Below are 20022 nucleotides of genomic sequence, written 5' to 3'. Positions count from 1 at the left end.
ACAGGCAGCTCTCCAGATGGTTTGGTGTCGTGTTGAACCTGACTTCAATGTCAATAAAAGTTTGACTATGTCGTTTCTATAGTCTAATCTGCGTTATTGAATGGCCCCATTCGGTCCAGTAAGTGACACTGTAAAGCCCGTGAGACTAATTATTATAACACTATTTTATTGACTGGTAGCGGCATTGTGTAATCAGGAAGTTTAAATGCTTGATTTACATATTAATACCGGTGTATGTGAGCGTGTCCCGGGTGGAAATCGTTGTCTATTGGCGCTTGTAACTATAAACTCTCTCGCACATTAGTCTTCTTATCATTACTGTCCTAACAGCCATGCTGGATTCTTGACAACTCTTCTGACACAAATATAATGTGACTTTCCAAACCCAAGCTTAAATACATCATGGCTGCGATAACACCAGATGATATTTGGAGTGTTGAAGAATTTGATGACATATTTGATTACGCTGACAAATTAGAGGTTCCACTCGATGGCCTAGATGCACTCGATGATATGAAGGAACGTCTGCTTATGCAGCTGAAGAAAAATGAATATGGAAACCCAAAAGCCTTGGTAAGTTTTTATGTTAACGGTGTGACATTTTCATACTGGTGGATATGGATGATGGCACGTCTGATCAATAATAATATACAGCTGGAAAATCAATAACATGTGTACATTTCTTATACCACCAGAGTCTAATCAGACTTACCTGCTCTTGTCTGAACAAATTTACATAGATATAAAAAGTTTAAGAATATGTCCGTTGATCATAGAAAGACGACAATTTCAAGTAAACCTTTTTTTCGCTTTTGGACAAAACCGCAAAGCGAGTAATTTTCGCGGGTTAAATATTTTCGCGACTTTAAGGGCATGTATACTGTAGCCCATGTTTTCTCGGTGTATCGCGGAGCACATTTTCGTGATAACGGCAATATTCAGCTAAATCGTTAAAACATCCTCCTCGCCACGAAAATAACCGACTGTAAGGCAACAGTTTCTTCATGCAACGCGATGTCATTTTGTTTGGCTGAGGTAAATTACTCGATTCTGTGATTACTTCAAAATCACGGAGTCTCGTTTATAAGTTTATTAAAAATTTTATAAGTAAAAAAATCACAATGACACGTTAGATGGTATATAATTATGACATCACTTTTTAAAAAGCATAATGATGTTCTAGATTTATTTCAGGCTTTAAACTTCTTCCTCTTACTACTGATAGACATTGAATAATTCATGATCCAGCTGTATTTAAATCACTTGATTTTGCATGTTCTGTGCATTCACAGATACATGCAACTGAAAATAATGTTGTCATGTTTTATATGAGATGATTCAACAACTCTAAGTAGAGTTATAAATAATCAGGTACTAAGACAAATAGAGCCAATAAAACAACATAAAATATGATTTTTCTGTTGTTGTTATTTTCTAAATGCCTATTCCCATTTCATTGCCTAAAACAGTCATATTTCAGAAACTCGTAAACAAGAAAAACACTAATAATATATTGGTAAGAAAAAGAAAACATTCAAAGTGTTTTTACTTCACTCATTGGACTTTATTTGATTTTATTTTTGTTACTGTAAACATGGCTATACATTCACAATAGATCAATGTCGTGATTTACACGTGTAAACATACATTTTGCAATGTTATTATTTTCGAGATATTTGCACATTTTATATGGCAAAATAATTTCCTATACAAAATGTTATCCGTGGGGAATTTTCAACACGAAAAGGTCTTAATATGATTACCGATAACCCCCCTCGCCGAAATTTCCAACTTTAAAACAGTATTTTCTTCCGATTGGTTATGAACGACACAGCCTTTAAAATGCGACAAACGTACTATTGATGAAACGCTCGAATGAGACGAAACGCTCGAATGAGTCTTTCAACTTTTTAACCTCCTGTTTTAGTTCCATTGATCACGTAAAATCAAATCAATACTACGGTTGTCTTCTGTTTTATTTACGTATTAACATTCTTAAGGAGTGAAGAAGCTTTAATGATAATGTAAATAAAGTCATAATGATGATTACTTTCATACTACACAATTAAAGGTAATGTTTGTCTTTCTTGTAAGTCTACTGAAGTGTAATCCCTTGTGTCAATTCATTACGATATCGCCGGTCGGTTTATTTTGAAATGTATACATTATTATTTTATACTGTAAACCAACATATTTTCACGTGAGATTACAATAACTAACTATTCTTTAGGATACAACGAGATGTGATTTTCAGGTTTGATCTTTGTCTATTTTAAACACTTTTGACCAACCATGATTAGGTAAAATTGTTGTTAATATCATATTTACTTGTTTTCGTAAACAGCTATTCTTTAAGAAACGGGTAAACAGTATTTAAGCTTATAATTTTTTCATCGCAATCAATTTGGCAAACCATCATTGGGTAAAATTGTTTATTAAATACAGGTGATCAGATTTCGTTCTTACTTATTTCTGTATTATAATATCCCGAAATTTACGGGGGTCAAGATGTTCGTGATTTAAGTTCGAAATATTAATATCAAATTTCAACTTTCTTTTTTTTCCTTTTTCTTTCTCTTCGTGATCTGGCTTTTAGGTTACATACGATTCAACCAACCATTTTTAATAATGAACGTATCAATTTTTTGCGACAATAACCGGATATACTGTATTCTATCTCTACCCGGTTGGAAGACTCTTTTTAAGAGAACACATTTCTATTCTTCAAGTGAGTCACATTTATGTTCAGTTCATATTTCACCTTCATTCAGCAGAGTTTGTTCTCGGATGTGTTTTCGATACTCATGTTATTATAAGAATCGTGAATAATGTTATTGGCGTAATTAAAATATTATCGTAACAACAATCTTATACAGGCTCTAGTGCAATGATGTATCCAAACAATCACAATAATTGTTACATAAACTGTGTACAGAAAATGCAATTAACGTTATCATATTTTCGCTCGACATGTTTTGGCACGGAAAGCGTTACAATAAGATTACCGCAAAAATATTGACGTTTACAGTATACCACAGTTCATGATATAACAATAGTCAAAATCAATACCAGACTTTTCCAACACCCTGTATAATCCAACCAAAAGAGTCGCTCCCCAATGTATGTCAATGGTGTCACCGGATAAGACAGGTTTCACTGTACAATACTCCCTGCCCATTCCGACTATAAACAAGGGGCTCTTTTAAAAAGACAAGACCATTCAAGGACAGATCTTTTACATAGCACTTTAATTACATAAATAAAACATTCCCTTAATGGTACAGTAGACAAAAGCGACTTGAAAGGTGTGTCTTATTTCTAGAATTGCATGATGAAGATGTGAATGTTTTTACCTTGAACACCATATCATTTCTAGGCGGGAGGTATGGTCACGCCTGTGTATATTACAGTGATAAGATTAGTATCACGCCCATTATAATGGGGTGTTAAGGTTCTATCTTATTTAAATGATATCAAATTACGCAACAGTATGCATTGTCATGATACTATTCGCAGGTCATCTGTTGTGCCACGTGTGAAATTCATGGTTTATCCGTATATGTTGCAACTTCCGTCTAGTGATGCATCCGGATAACGCTTTGTCTATTTTTAAAACAGCTTCCAAGGCCATCAGCAGTAGAATATCTTTCCTAGAACACTACCACTTATATAATCAATAATACTGTTGAATAATTAAGTCTGGTTTACAGTACATGTATGTTTGATATTAAGCTTTGTTTACTTGCAATATGTGTTTGCATCACTCAGCTTTAGCACTGTAACCCATACCGGAAAATGGGTTTGTAGAGTATTAAAATTTTGAACTTGACGGTTTTGTGGCGGAGTTTGGCAACCCCCATACATGCTTGCTTTTTTTTTTTTTTTTTTGCGTAATTGTCATTTTGGATATATGTTTTTTTTATTTCTTCATATGTTAAAAGGGGTTTGTTATGATAAAGCGACGCAAAGTGTTTATCAAAATTTATATATCTGTATAATATTATATTTGAAACGTCACCATATACATATAAATAGTGTGACCATATTTATTTTTGTAACAGGATTGAAGATGCATAAAATATGTTATGACAATTTACGATATCTTTTGCTGGGTTTCTATTGAAAACTATTGTTGCGTCTGAGTATGCCTGCATGTTTTGGGAGACTGCAGTATGTAAGTGTTGTGTCTCCTTGTGATAGTGTGTTTCGGGAGACTGCAGTATGTAAGTGTTGTGTCTCCTTGTGATAGTGCGTTTCGGGAGACTGCAGTATGTAAGTGTTGTGTCTCCTTGTGATAGTGTGTTTCGGGAGACTGCAGTATGTAAGTGTTGTGTCTCCTTGTGATAATGTGTTTCGGGAGACTGCAGTATGTAAGTGTTGTGTCTCCTTGTGATAGTGTGTTTCGGGAGACTGCAGTATGTAAGTGTTGTGTCTCCTTGTGATAGTGTGTTTCGGGAGACTGCAGTATGTAAGTGTTGTGTTTCCTTGTGATAGTGTGTTTCGGGAGACTGCAGTATGTAAGTGTTGTGTCTCCTTGTGATACAGTGTTTCGGGAGACTGCAGTATGTTAGCGTTGTGTCTCATTGCGATAGTGGAACTCTTGCCGTCTTTATAGTGCTATATCTCAGAACATTGCCGTAAAAGACAGAACAAACACACAAGGTCACATTTTATCGTATCACGATTCACATTTCAAATATGGTACTACATTAACGATTCATGGGAATCGCCACCTGGGACACAAACAATGGTATTAGCGCTGCCAAGTGTTATTGCCCAACACCATATCACACTTATATGGTAATTTGTGAGGTATAGACTATTACATTATATGTCATATCATTTCTTGGAAAATGGCGAAATATTTATATCATTTCTTCGGAAATGGCGTAATATTGATGTCATTTTTTGGAAAATGGCGCAATATTAGCACAGAAACTAATGATGTTATGTAAATTCCTGCTTTAAAAACAATTTACTTTGTAAAAAGAAAAATAAAGTATAACCAACATGACCAGATTTCGGTCTCCCTTTTTGACGTGAAAATGTATTGGTATTCCGGTATTCTCCCACATAAACATCTCTCATCCAGTCCGCGCGCTACCTTTGGATCAACAAAATAGATTTCCTAGAAAGAATGTTGTAATCCAGAATTAAATAAAGACGTGTAAAAATGCAAGTAATCTATTGGTTAAATGTAGGTAAGCATTATTTTTCACGCTATTTTCAAGGTAATGCAATACATCTTTACTATGAGTCACAGCATCACTCTGCTTAAACAGTTTGCAGATGTCATAATGACAAAACAATTTTTTTTAAGAAACAAAATCTATAAAAATCATCAAACCGAGAAGGTTAAAAATTGCCAATTTTAACTATTTTCTATGTATTTTCGTTTTTGTTCTTCAAAGAAAAGGCATAAACACAAATCACAAAAATAAGCTTTTTGTGGGGAATTGCAGTTCATGATGAGATGATCAAACAATGAAAGCATATTTTCTGTTTCGGTCAATCTATACGTAGGAAATCCAAACAAAAGTGGATTGATTACATGCCGATATACCCTGATACAAATCTGCTGGTCTTAGATAACGTGTATCTTGTCTCTAAAGCATCAGCCATTTACGGTATAGCATGACATATATCTAATGACATTTCTATACACCTGCGAGGGTTTGCCTGATCCATAAGAATGATTACAGTACAGGGTGTTGTTTGTGGATACCTAATTTGTCACTTTTTTTCAGTTTGAAAGTTTTTAGAAAAAAATAACCCTAACAGCTCAAAATAGTTTGGGTATTCTGTTTCCACGTCGACCAGTTGACTATATCGTTGGTGTTTCAAAGCAGGAAAAAACATCTTCTTTCGCATTTCAAAACAGAAAAAAAAATGTTTTCAGCATATTGTTTGCACTTTTACATATCATTTTCCTTTTATGTTTCCTAGTCCTTGACCAGTTATCTCTATTATTTTGCTCAAGGGTCGTACTTTCTTAATGGACTTTAACCCTCTTACTTTTTCACACATGGCTGGTTTTGAACTACTGTAATGAAATGGATGCATCTGTAAAACTCTTAAACTGGTGCTGCCACCGAAGAAAATCGCAATGTATGACAGTGGCATATGTTTTGTGAATAAGCACTGATCCTTCAAAAACAAGTTCCACCTATTTTCCAACATATTTTTAATCTTCTCGCCACTCCTCTTGGTACTGACATACCCTAGACTTGTATCTTTAAAACCCTTGACCCTCTTTGGTATTAGATCCTTTAGTTTGAAAGGATTTCAATGGCCCAATAGCTTTCTTACATAATCAAGAACCTTTGATGGAGTGCTCTATACATAGCAACATGTATTCTGTTTTCTTATTAACCGTTTAATCCTTTTGATTTGAATACTTGTTGTGTATGTAGGAGCAGGTCCAGGTAATTACTAAACGCTTTAACATATTCGTATTTTGTTCATTTTAATGAACATCGAATAAAGAAAAACAACGAAGAAACAATCTGAAGAATTGTTTTTCTTTATCAAATGCCAAAATGCTTTACTAGATATATGTTCACGATGCCATTTTCGGATGAATAAATATGACGCTGAAGGCACTAAAATAACTTCAAACGTAAATGCCCGTTTTTACCTTTAACCCCTTCGATGACGTAAAATGCGAAGGTTGGAAGTTGTCCCTTCCCTTCTTGTAGATACAAGCGATTTTGTCCCATCTCCTTCTTCTTTTCGAAATATTAATTCAAAGACATTTCTAAACATATTACAAGGGTAATGCATTTTTACAGAACAAAATTGGTATTGAAATATAGTGTGAAGTTATTTACCATGGAAGCAATCATTTTGTCCCTCCTCTGGAATAAGGTGTCGTTGTACTCTAAAATAAATTAACTTATATCTTATTCCATGTTGATTGTGTTTTATTGTGTTTAAATATTTCCCAAATGTTGATCCCTTATGTTGATTGGGAAAATATATGTATTTTTGTTCTAATTTCTTTACCATTGTTTAATAATACTTAAAAGTCGAAAACTGTCATGAACTTGTGCATGTTTTCAACTCATATTTGTTAGCCGTAAAGAATTTCATTTTGATTCTTCTTTTTTTAATCAGATTGCAAAATCACTGGAAGTCTCACAGCAAGAGGACAACCATAAGAGGTTAAAAATCGGCATACTTCTCGATGAATTCGAGAAAATAATTACCGAACGTCAGTATGAAAAAGGCATCAGCGCCATAGAAGAACTGTTAAAGACTGAGGGCACCGTAACAGATTTGAAACAGGAGCTGGCACAGCACATAGCAAGGATGAAAAAGGGAGAATGTGTTTTTGTAGTTGCAGGTAAGTAAATGTTTGCGTCAGATAAAAGAACTTATATCGATTGTATTAATCTAAAATTAGTTGGTTCTTTGTATGCTTCCTTAATGTTCAAATATATCATAATTGTATTTGCATAGTTTGGTATGTAAAGATAAGGAAAACCTCATAGAACTTCAATATATTTCAGTATATTTTACTACCTATATCTACATAACTGTCACCTTTATTATCATAATTAGCATGAATATGCCTTTTATAAACATATCTTCATTTATTAGGTTCATTCCAGTCTAGCCAACTTTCCTGTTTTCACACCTTGGTTATACCTGAGGTCATATCTTCAAACAAATTAAACGAAATGAGCAGTTCATATTCAATTTGTTTCAAGAGGAACTCAATTCATCACCCCATGAAATCAACCAAAGCAAGATTCAATCCTTATGTTTCAATTCAATCGTAGTTAATTGACAGATTGGAATATTTCTGTATAATGATAAATGTTTCGATCTAAATCTCACTCAGACACACTAAAGGTGTGACAAGAGGTACAATGTATAGTACTGTTGTTAACGGTTTTTGTCAAACTTCGTTCTTTAATTAAATAGTTAATACAGTATGTGGTACAAAAATTTTCTGATATAAAAATATTTTTGATCAAAATGATCCATTTGAATAGCATTTGTTCTGTTTTGATGTTAATACATCAGTTTATACATACACGTACGGCTTGATAATTTATTTTATTAGAAACCAACATAAACCAAAATTTTATCATTCTTAATCAAATATCGACATCTAATGAATATCTACTAGGATATGGTTTTCCCTGATGTTTACCTGTACTGTCAGTGTTGTGACAGCAGAACTAGTGTTGTTTTAGTAAAACACACCTATTCCACCCTGGCCAACCTTTTACCCTACCTGTTTCTCACCTAAAATCCCAAAAGTTGGCTAGACCGGAAGACACCATTTATTAGTACCCAGCGGAGGGGGGCTTTAGTATTTGTATGTCTGTCCGTCCTTTGTTTTGTACGTCTGTTCGTCCGTACTACCGTCTGTATGTCCTGATATTGATTTTCAGACGATAACTTGAAAACTTTTTGATGAATTTTGTTGCCTACAATGTTTGCCTATGAGGTACCACAGCTGGTTTTGGGGTCAAACATCAGCTACAAGAGTCACCGTTACAAAAAATTGATTGTTTTGACAATGTCATTTTACCCATTATGAGGTGATAAAGTAAATATCTTATCCATGTAAACTGATCGTGTCAAACAAGACTGGATTAAACTATAATCAGTTACGTTGTATGTATTTGAATGTGTAATCAAAAAATTATAAAAAAGATATAAATTTATTGAATTGTGTTTGGGTTGGTCACAAAGACATTCAATAGCATTGTATTTTTTGTCTTAGCACAGCACTTCCGCGTACCAATCCGAATACAAATATCTATTATTAGGACCATTTCATGAACTTTTGAAAAAAATGTATGGTCTGATTTTCACGTGATGGACACTCCGAGTTTTCACGGGATCATCTTTCTCTATTTGCATATAGCGATGACTTATTTATGTTAATATGATTCCCGGTAAAGCATATATTTAACAGTACATAAAGTGACATGTTAGATGCGTCGTCAATGCATTGAAACAGATAAAACAGTTTACATCCGGTAATGATGTTTGAGAGAAAATTTATTATCTGCACGGTGACTGCTGAACAATACAAGAAAAAAAATTAACCATACGTCCTTGAAGAGTAAGTGTATATACATGTAGCTATATTCTCATCCTTTCGATTTATCTATGACATCCGCACTTTGAGAAATCATTCAACGATTTACATACTTCATGGAAAATGCCTTTGATTCAATGATACTAACTTCACTTACCTCGGATACATCGTCAGATCTAAAAAGTTTAATACAATTTTATATCCACTAAAGGTTCTAACATTTTAATTGTTATTGATAAAATTTTGATATTTTGTTGTTGTTTTAAATGTAGTGAAAACTTAGAGCCGACTTAGGTAGTTACTGGTTACCGTCCAAATGACGCTCTCTATACTAGACTTTGTCTCACCAACTACAGTCAGAGCTCTGTCGACACGACTTTGAAACCGTTCCTCTAAAACATGTTTACTCCATGATCTATAACATATCTTAACCATGTGTAACTATCCACATAAATAAATTATGTAAAAATGATGTATTAGTTGCTATGCAATATAAATGGATCAGCATACAAAACCACACAGGTCTTGAACACTAATGGTTTTCATGTTATTTAATGTTGTCTAGTATATAAGCTTACATTTTATGTCTTAATTTGAGTTAATAAGCATTCATGAAGGGATACCACCTGTACAAAGCTATACTTTTGTAAATGTGTTTTTCTTTTTCTTTTATTATTCTGCATACACAATATCACCTGTCTTTGTGTACAAATTTTAGCAGAGTGCCATCCATCGTTACACATTCATCAAAGTTGTTATTTTTAAATCCACTCAGATTTTCTATTTGGTTAACTCATCAAATTTAACATTATGTCATTGATTTGATTTAATAAAAAAATCTTTTAACAAAAGTAATATTTTTCGAGCATAAATTTAACAAATTTTACTAAGACGATTTAATAGTCCAATGGATTAGATATAACAGACAAGTCTTAGATATTTTTTTTCTATTCTAGCTTTAATTAAAATTGGCATGTTCGGGTCACAGCATAACAACAAACCATATTTGCACATTTATATGCTCCGCTGGAGATTTTATGATAAGGAAAAGTTTTGTCCACGTGCGATTTTAGTCTACAAAGCGATATAATGCAGTTAAATTACACCTTAACTGATAGTTCAATGGAAGCGATTGACGAGACAGACAATGGATATATAATTGGCAGTGTGTCAATCGACATTCTGTTGTATTTGGGGTTTATGTGACCCCTGTTGAAATACGCACCGGGACACTGCACCAAGGTGGTGGGTTGTATGATACCAGATAACGACATTTACACGGACCAGGAAGTTGGTACTCATAGACAATCGTGTGGTTATGATTAAATATTTACATGTATTATAATAGGTTTGTTATACACTTAAACTATGATAGAACGAACGAAATCTAGCCAAGTCCGATACATTGAACAATATATAAAACCTCCCTGTCAAGTTAGCTGCGTAACTTTTACTGTATACCAACTTTCTTTCGCGACTACTAAATTTCGCAATTTTGGCTTCGCTGAATGATTTTTTTTAGAATCCACTTTCATTATATATTTGGTAAGTAATTATACGCGGAGAAAAACTTTCACGAATTCAATTGGGTCGCGAAATTCACAAATTTAAAGTAAATTTCTAGCGTGAAAAATGATGGTATGGTTTACAGTATCGATTTTAATATGGAATTTTGTTGATGTTAGCATGTATATAACATGAATATTTTTAAGTTTACCTTTTCCTATACATAAAGGAAATTTTAATCGAAGACAAATACTGTATCACAGGAATTATTCGTGGACACTTTCTTTTTGTGGTTTGGAATTTTCAGATCATTTCATGGATAAAAACATTTGTGGTTAGTTGATGAAATAACGATGCAATCTGTGTCTATAAATGTACTTACAGAATTTAGTTAAGATATACATTGTGTAATCACAGGATTGGTAGCATATAAGAAGTAAAACAAATTCTCTTAGTATCTGATTAAGCTAACTATCCTGTGAACAGTCGACCACTGTATGTTATATTACCTTTCCAATCTCCCACCATTGTCCATCAAACAAAAAGGTGTTTTCTCTGAACCATTATATTGCATGTATGAGACAGACCAGTTGTTTTTTTACACTGAAAACCTGTTTTACAATTATCTGACTCATTTAAAAATAAACATGCATATACAATAACAGCTAAAACATCGACACAATTATATAACTCTGAATTAGAGGATGTACCTCACATATAAACAGATTCATGGTCCTAATCTCCTAGAGTAAAGTCTGTAACACAGGTAAAAATCTACATATGTACCAGTATATATGTAAACAATTCTTGTCAACTTTTATCATAAAAACTTTATAATCTTTCCATCCCCTTCTTTTTTTACATTCAGGACAAAACATATACTTTCGTTTATGTTTCAGTTCGGGCAAATCAATTAATGGAAGATTGTTATTTTTTAATAATTATTCTGAAATCAGAAAATTTTCATTTTGGATGCGTGTAAGCTATTATAAACCACTAACTCGGACAGGTTTTAAGATTGGGTTACTTTCAGTTGTTCCACCCACATACAAATTACATTGTAACATATTCTTTTATATCATTCTGTGCTGTAAATGTCTGACATGGAGGAATAAAAAGTTATTCAATAAAGTTATTGAAAAGACTTTTAAAGACTTTGTTTATATTCTGTTTTCAAATTCAAAAGCGTTATATCAAGTGTACTTGAATGACTGAATTCTGAATAAAGCGCTATAACTTGAAACTTTGCATTACTGCATTTTATCTGTACAATAACAGTACACAGTGCTGCATGGCTTGAGTTTCTAACATTGTCTATCAGGTACCATCCTAGCGCGTACAATAGGAACACGTCACACCTACTGTACACTTCAGTTCGGGTGGCTGCATATTTACACAACTAGACTGTATTTCTGTGCACCTTTTATTGTCAAGGATTTCTCTGTCTGATACCATAATTACACCTGGCTATTTTGTAACATTCACGTCTGCAGAATTGCATTCATTATGCCAATGAATGCCATCAATTTGTAAAAGCTGCATCAGCTCATATTTGTAAATATTGTTTCTATAAAAAACACACGAATAACAGGAAAGATAACCTGTTTATGGGTTTTACTATTAGACTTAGACAAATTGCGAACAAATCGGCCTACAAATATGTATGAAAGAGAAAATCACGAAATGTTTTCTTGCAAAATTACAGTAATTTATATAAAGAAATTAATCAAGAAAAATAATTTAATTTGATTGATTGATCAATTTCTCTACAACGAAATATATCGTTATCGTTCAACCCTAACTTAGATAATTTTTTACAAAAGAATTATTCCTGTGATCTTGAAATAATTTTAACTTAATGGTATCATTTTACGTTTTTACATAAATTTCAAAGACTTAAACATAAAAAAAAATGATAAATTAAAATTAGTGTATAATTATATTGTTTAGATGGTTTTAGTTGCTTAGAGTTTCTTATTCATGTTAACGTTTAATAATACAACTTTTGTATGTCCCCTTAAACCAAGTAATGGGCGGTGATTCCAGTAACTTATTTTCTGCATCCTCGATTTCCCAGGGGTTACTACAACCGTCGTTATATCCACCCCTGGACTATGTCATAGCAAAGTTGAAGGTTCTTTCTGTGTACAAAAACTGGTGAACAGGTAGTTTGATCCTTTTGTGTACATCAAAAGAATCGAATACCGTAACTGTGTGACTTTGAATATAGACGTCGCTCTCTCTGTAATCTCTAGGCATGAGATTCGTTACTTTTTTTCTCCTGGACTACCTCCAGTTTTACCATGAGAAAGTTCAGAGGTGGATATAATTTGGTGACTCTTTCCTTGACCAAATAAAAATATCGGAGTCTAGAATAGTTTTTTCTTTGCTTACAGTATTTGATATATTGTAAACTGAAATCAATTACATTGTATTAATATTTCCAGGCGAAACATCAGCTGGTAAATCCACTTTGCTGAATCTGCTCCTCGGGCAGGCTATCCTACCGTCATTTACCGGCAGTTCCACATCTGTGATAACGCGAATATCGTACGGAAGGAAGATGTACGCGGAGATTGTCTACCAGCATAACAGCTCCCCAACGGAAAAATTCCATGACATCAACATAGAATGGGTACACGAGTACTTATGGGATCGTCTGCGAATAAAGGACGAACAGAAGCGACAATCCCAGTCTCCCATTAAAGAGATAAGATTCCAGATTCCGTGCGAGATCCTAAAGGTGCGTTCATCATTCATTTTGTTCACTGCAACGTGAATGTTCCTGATTATATATTCATGTATATTTAAAAAAAACTAGCAAAATAGTTCCTTTCTCATCAAGAACCTAATATATTGTATTATAATGATTCTTAGATTTCTGTAGAGTAACACAAATTAATTCTTTTAATTCCTATATCACGGATGGAATCAAATATCTATAAGTCACCATAGAAACAAATCAAGAAATATGAAGCAGCTACCAAGCCTTCTGAAAGTGTGAAAATTCACCATAATTCATCCTATTGAGAGAAAAAGTGGTTAACAAACGGTTCAAAGGACCAATCACATCAGTAAGCAAATGTTTTTAAAGCTCTCTTTATGTATCACAGGCATGTATTGAGATTCCAAGACGATTCGATAATAGGCAAGCAACGAACAACAGTAATTAAGTACATTTATATCTACGAAAATAACATTCAAATTTTGGAACGCTCATTCTGGTAAACACTAGAAAAATTTCTGCATCTAAAGTGTTTTGAATGTCTATTTTTCAGTGTGGTTTAGTGATCGTTGACTCTCCAGGAATAGGCGAAAACGAGGCTATGGATAGCGTGATTACTGGCTTCATTCAGGAGAACGAAATTATGGGATACGTTTACGTCATCAAATCTGACAATTCTGGAGGAGTGGATGAAGATCGGGTGAGGAAAAGATAAACTTTCAAAACAGACCTTTTGGAATTTCACTGAAATCACATGTACATTCAAACCTGCCTCTAAAAACCGCTCAAGGGACAGAAGAAAATGGATTTTATGTACAAAAATCAAATTGTGTTGAAATTGATTATTTGAATTTATATGTACTTAGAAATGTTGTCTTATTAAGCAGGTAGTCTTTACAAAGAGGTGGTCGCTAAGGCAGGTTTTACTGTGTTATGAAAAATAATTTTAAAATGGTGATAGCCTCAGGAACAAACATTATATAATAATCTAATAAGTTAAATTGGTGCCTCAAATAGCAACTATACACTAGGCCTAAAACGTTGTTACTATACCGTGGTATGATGTTATTACCGCACTGAATTGCAAAACTGAATTTCAAGAACATATATCATAATTCATATTTCTCTGATTAAAATATAATCAGTCCTGAACTTGTTCAGTATAGATGTAGTTCTGCATGTATAGCACAGTAGTTACCTTGTACTAAGATTTAATTTTGCCTTTCCACCAGCTACTCTGCATGCTGAAAATGGTCCTCAACAAGCAAGAGATGAATCAGAAACAAAAACTGGAAAATTTCGATTCCAAGAGCGCCATGTTTGTATGTAACCGATGGGACCTGGTGAAGTCGAGCGAGCAGAAAGAGGTTTACACCAACACCGTGAAACTGCTGGGAGAATGCTGGCCTTCCCTCTCGTCCTCCCAGGTCATCCCCTTCAAGACAGAGTACGCCATCAAGGAGGCTGAATGTGATCCGGACTTCATCCCAGAGTTGTACCGAGTGTTTTTGGAGCGTCTCAGAGACATGTATATCCACGCCATGGACCATAGGATAGAGCAAACCTATAGGTAGGTAAAATGGCATCGAAGGACAGAAGTCAATGTCCTCTGCACTTTTGAAATCTGAAAATGTATTAATTTCGATGAAAAAGAATACTTGGTATTACTTAATATTGCTGGTTATTTTCGCGTGTCAAAAGATAAAGCCCTCCACCTCTGGGATGCGGATTCGAATCCAATGTGGGGCAGTTGCCAGGTACTGACCGCTGGTCGGTGGTGTTTCTCCGGGTACTCCGGCTTTCTCCCACCAATAACCCTTGCACGTCCTTACATGATCATGGCTGTTAATAGGACGTTAAACTAATAAACGTCAAAGGAATTGCGATTTGAAATAAAAATGAGATAATATAACTAACATTGAAGTATGCATGGTTTACTCATTTTTTTTTCTTGGATCACATTTTTGCGACCACATCGAGTTTGATAGCCACGAAAGTTACCGTCTATAACGGTATGTTCATCTAGTTATAATATGCATTTTCTTCTATTATAGATCAGAAAATTTGCTATATGTTCAGCATTCAGAAAAGATACATGAATTATGTATTTTTTTCATATTGGAAATGAAATGGGTGAATGTTTTTCTCATCACCAAACATGTCAGGAATATTTTAAAAACGAGTTCTTCTCGACTTTGATCAAAAGAGTTTCACATTGGTCAAAATGTCCCTGTACTGGTCATGAAGTAAACGATAGATCAAAAATCATCCCCTGTATTAATGTTCGGTTAATTGGCTGACAGGTGGATGGCCCAAGTGTTCTCCCGCTCCAGACATCAGCTCCAAGTTCTGCTCGACCAGGTCAACATGTCAGAAAATGACAGGAAGGAAAAGGTGAAAGAGATAAAAGATAAACTTAACAATTTGGAGAGCAAGTCTGCAGAAGTTCTAGAAAAATTAAGAAATGAACTTGAACAAACTTCAGAAGATATATGTAAGGAATTCCGACCTGAGTTGAGGAAGCCTTACTCAAGAATGAATCTAACAAAATGGCTACCGGAAGAACTTCCGGTGCTTGGCGACGGTGGATGGCCGATTGTTAAGACGAAACTGCGATGGAAAATAGCAGAGAGGCTTGTAACCCTGCTAGAGGAATGGGAATCGGAGAAAGGACTGATAGCTGCCATAGAAGAAAGTACCGTTATTACCATCAAATCTCAACTACACATACTGAAAGACGAACTTCAGGAAATTGAGCATGGAATGAATACGAGAGAGACTAACAAAAAAGAAAGGTTACGAAGGTCACTTTCAAATCCACTGGCATCTCGAAGAGGGTCAAGAGCGTCTTTATCGGAACAAAAAGATCGCCCTACCCCCATGAAATTATTAACGCGAGTCCTTCACCCTGTCCAAAACGTCATAAAATCATCAAAGCTGGCTGAGGGAATAGTCCTGGCAAGGAAGGAAAAACAATACAGAGAAAATCCTGTGAAGGTCGCGAAAGAGCAAACAGAGAAATTTCTAACTCGAGTTCTTGAACCAGACGCCGAGGAAGACATTCTTCGAGAAATCATCTCAAACCTGATGGACAAATCCATGTCACATCTTGCTGAGATCGAACGAAATATCCCATCCCTTATCAAATCCAATGAGATGTTGTTAGATCGAGCTGTTTCCTCGCAAAAGAATACGGTAGAGAGTATGGGGATGTATGAGCAGCTAAAGTCTAGCATAGAGGGTACAGAACGGCGTCTTGGTCACTATCACAAGGGTTACATCTCTGTCAAGAATATGAGAGACGTTGAGATCTGCGCTGCTGAGGAAAACAGTCACCGATTATCACGATCCTTCAGAGCGTCCGATATCTTACATTCAACGCTCCTAGGCAATTCCACAGAGAGGACAACAGTGGAATGTCGTGGCGGACTTTGGACGGTGATAAGACGGGGAAAGTGTAATGAATGTGATATCACTATGAAGATGTACCTACCTTCATCCCGTGTGGACACAACTTACAATGAGGTGGCCAAGCTCAGGTAAATTGTAATATCTAACACCATATTATCGAATTCCTCAAATTCTGAACATCAAGTGTTTGTTTTCCACTTGATAAAGTTAGTGTCAATTAGCACTATGCCAAATATCCATTAAGTAGGGGTGCGTCGTCACCAGTCTTCTTATATTATGTCAGATATCTTGAAATTTGTTTGTTAGTGTTGCTGCGGTAAATCACTTAAGAAATTGGAATGTTTATATCTTACTGTTTAGGGTCTCTTTGAAGAGTGCTACCGTCTTGAAATTATTTTCTTATGATTTGAGCAGGAAATTACTTGAGCAAATTAGTTGTTTATTTCTTGTCTTTTGTTAAAAGTTTCTTCGAAGGATGCAGCTATTTAGAAAATGATTTTAGAATTGGTACAGATAATCACTATAAGATGTTTATACTTGGTCTTTCCTATTGTTTAGCGTTTCTGCGAAAATGTTGCTGTTGTTTCCTTTTGTTAGGGATTCAGGGAGATGGAAACATCTCCAAATAAGTTTTAAGATTGATGTAATCACTTTAGTAACTCGTGGTGTTTCATTTTCTTAAGATTTCTGAGAGAAGATACCATGGCACTGTTAGAGGGGATCCACTACTCCGATGCCCCTCCGCCAATCTTCGTCTTCCAGGACCACCTGTACACTCTGTCGGAACGCCTGTCGAACTGGCCGCGTCGCTCCCAAAGCAACAAGTTGACGGTCGTCAAACAAATCTCCGACGGCTTGTGTTATCTCCACAAACACCGGCTGGTGCACATGGAGCTTTGTCTGGATACAGTCACTGTAAGTTTATCTCTGGAAACAATAACATATAATGGTAAAATCATGTATTAAACCTTCAGTTAATGAATTCGATTTCTATTTAATATTGAGAAAGACAAATCTTGTATATTTGAATATTGATATCATGTTTTCTCAGACAAAAACATGGGTGCTATATTCTACGTTTTGTGATAATGTATGATATCGTTTAATAGTAAGTTGTGTCCTATAGACTTTCTTGAAAACATTGATAGGTAATAAATTGACTTTTTCTGTCTGGATTAAACAAATCCTTTGTTTTCTGAGCAATTTTCTCATTACATAAAAACACAAACACCATTGTTCAAATAGGTCTTCCTGTGTAAACGCGTAACATATTTAGTACAATTCTGTACAGCTTTACTGACATATTGTATACAAGTGTATGTATAGGTAATAGTGTATGAAACATCCATATGAACTACCCAACTTCTGAGCCCTTGTTATAACTCAGACGTACTGAAACATCTGTTTCTGTGTTTTCAAGGTCAGCGGAGACGGAGAAGTAAAGCTAACTGGAGAATGTCTGCCAAGAAATTTCATACAGCCTTCGGAAACGGAAGTGGTCGGAAATTTCGCCTATCTTTCTCCTAACGTTTTGAGAGGCAGTACCTACTCGAAAGCAGCCGACATGTATGGCCTCGGCCTCCTGGTGTTTGAGCTTCTACTCGGTGTGAAGGCGTTCGGATCTCATCGGAATTCATTGCTTGTGGACTTCATAGAAAAAGACGATCCTCAAACGTTGTTGGATCCTTCAAATGATATGAATCGTCTGTCACAGGGTACCGCGGACTTCATATTGCGATGTGTCCATCCGACACAGGACCCTGAAAAATTCCCAGACGCTAATGATATTAAACAAGCATTGACTTGTATTGGGCAGGAAAACGTGAAAATTGTACGGGAGCTGCCTGGGTACCGCTTGCCCACTGAAAAGGGCGAGCGATAGAGTGCAAGAGATAACAGATTCAAATATGGGGATCGGTCTGAAAACTGCAACAAGAAATGACAGATTTTAAATATGGGGATCAGCCTGAAAACTGTGGCAAGAGATAACAAATATGGGGATCAGTTTGAAAACTGCAACAAGAAATGACAGATTTAAATATGGGGATCGGTCTGAAAACTGTAATAAGAGGTACACTTTGCCAGATTATCTAATTATTTAAGTTTTAATGCTGAATGCCGGTCCCCAACATGTATTTGGGTAACACGATACATACCACCTAGAAGTTTTCAATGATAAAAGGACTGGTTGTTCTTTATCGACTACATTGCTTGTCATACTTCTCCACTTTAAATTACCGCTAGGCTTCGTAGCGGAAAATGGTGTTCTAAGGGAGGTAATACAGTCTATATGTTGGAAAATATCATTTTTTGTATTTTATTGTTTAGCTGACAAATGTTAATTTAGACAGATGTACATCAAGAACGGAACTAAATTTACGCAAGATCTATAAAACAGCAAAAACAAGACAAAAGATTTACCTTCAATAATATTTAACCTCATTTCCCCTAGTTTTTTATACATGTACAGTGTAACCTGTCTATAGCAACCGTATTTCTGTCTCCCATTCAGTGATCGTACTAGAAAGGTTTGACTGTGTTTATTTATTTTTTTCTTTTATTTTTTCATGATGATATCACAATTTTTAATGGTTCCAGTAAAATTGATTTTTTTTTCAATATATATTATGTAAAATAAAGAAAACTCGACGACACATTTTTTTTTTAACATTTTCATCGTGACAGCTCTTCAGAATATTTACACATGTATATATACAGTGGTACATATGTGTTCATTTAAGTAAAACACATTTTTTATTACACATTTCCTTAAGGACCGACTGGCTCTAAAAGTTACTGGTCCTGACTGAAAGTTATTGGTCCTGACTGACACTTATTGGTCATTACAAAATTACCTTGTAGATGTAGTTTATATAATTACAATTCACAAGCATATTAATAGTTTTACTAACAAAATATTTCCGCATATCCGGATTAGTATCTTGCGCTCCAACAAAGTTGACTGAAAACCAGCATATTACGAAAATGTTGTTTGGTATAGTTTGATCTTCAACCATTCTACAACTCCACTGCTACATTTTTGTTTTATATATCCTCTATCTGGACCAATAATTGCCAGTCAAAGGACAAGGTACATGGAAAAATTTGTCTGCCTGACTCTAAAGTTGCAGGTTACAGGCAGACGGACAGGCGTTAATTTTGAACGCTGTATTATTAGTTGTTTTCTGATTACGTTTTAATTCATTTATTTATTTATTGTATGTATTTTCTTTAACGATGTCTTACTGTGCATTTTGAATCCTAATAAAAAAAATGTAACTCAGTTTTGTTTTGTTATCAACATGTGCTCCTAAATAGG

At 34.8% G+C, this 20022-nt stretch overlaps 1 protein-coding gene across 1 annotated transcript; it reads left to right on the top strand.

The window, feature by feature from the left end:
• The first annotated feature begins 272 nt into the window (after positions 1-272).
• Positions 273-19986, top strand: LOC138336063 (uncharacterized). The gene is made up of 8 exons (XM_069285344.1): positions 273-573; positions 7117-7345; positions 13015-13310; positions 13846-13992; positions 14525-14862; positions 15596-16831; positions 17387-17618; positions 18124-19986. Exons 1-8 carry the CDS (start codon positions 403-405, stop codon positions 18583-18585), a joined length of 3111 nt encoding a protein of 1036 aa, XP_069141445.1. The 5' UTR covers positions 273-402; the 3' UTR covers positions 18586-19986.
• The last annotated feature ends 36 nt before the right edge of the window (positions 19987-20022 follow it).

This window comes from Argopecten irradians, chromosome 12 (assembly GCF_041381155.1).
Source record: "Argopecten irradians isolate NY chromosome 12, Ai_NY, whole genome shotgun sequence".
In the NCBI taxonomy this organism is placed as follows: Eukaryota; Metazoa; Mollusca; class Bivalvia; order Pectinida; family Pectinidae; genus Argopecten; species Argopecten irradians.
The sequence above is the reverse complement of the archived record's forward strand: the minus strand, read 5'-3'. Positions and strand labels throughout refer to the sequence as shown.

Excerpts from the sequence above, each read along its gene's own strand:
- LOC138336063 (XM_069285344.1), top strand. The coding sequence starts at position 403 with ATGGCTGCGATAACACCAGATGATATTTGGAGTGTTGAAGAATTTGAT. Across the intron at positions 7,346-13,014 it reads ATGTGTTTTTGTAGTTGCAG|GCGAAACATCAGCTGGTAAA; the intron begins GTAAGTAAATGT and ends TAATATTTCCAG. Across the intron at positions 13,311-13,845 it reads TTCCGTGCGAGATCCTAAAG|TGTGGTTTAGTGATCGTTGA; the intron begins GTGCGTTCATCA and ends TCTATTTTTCAG.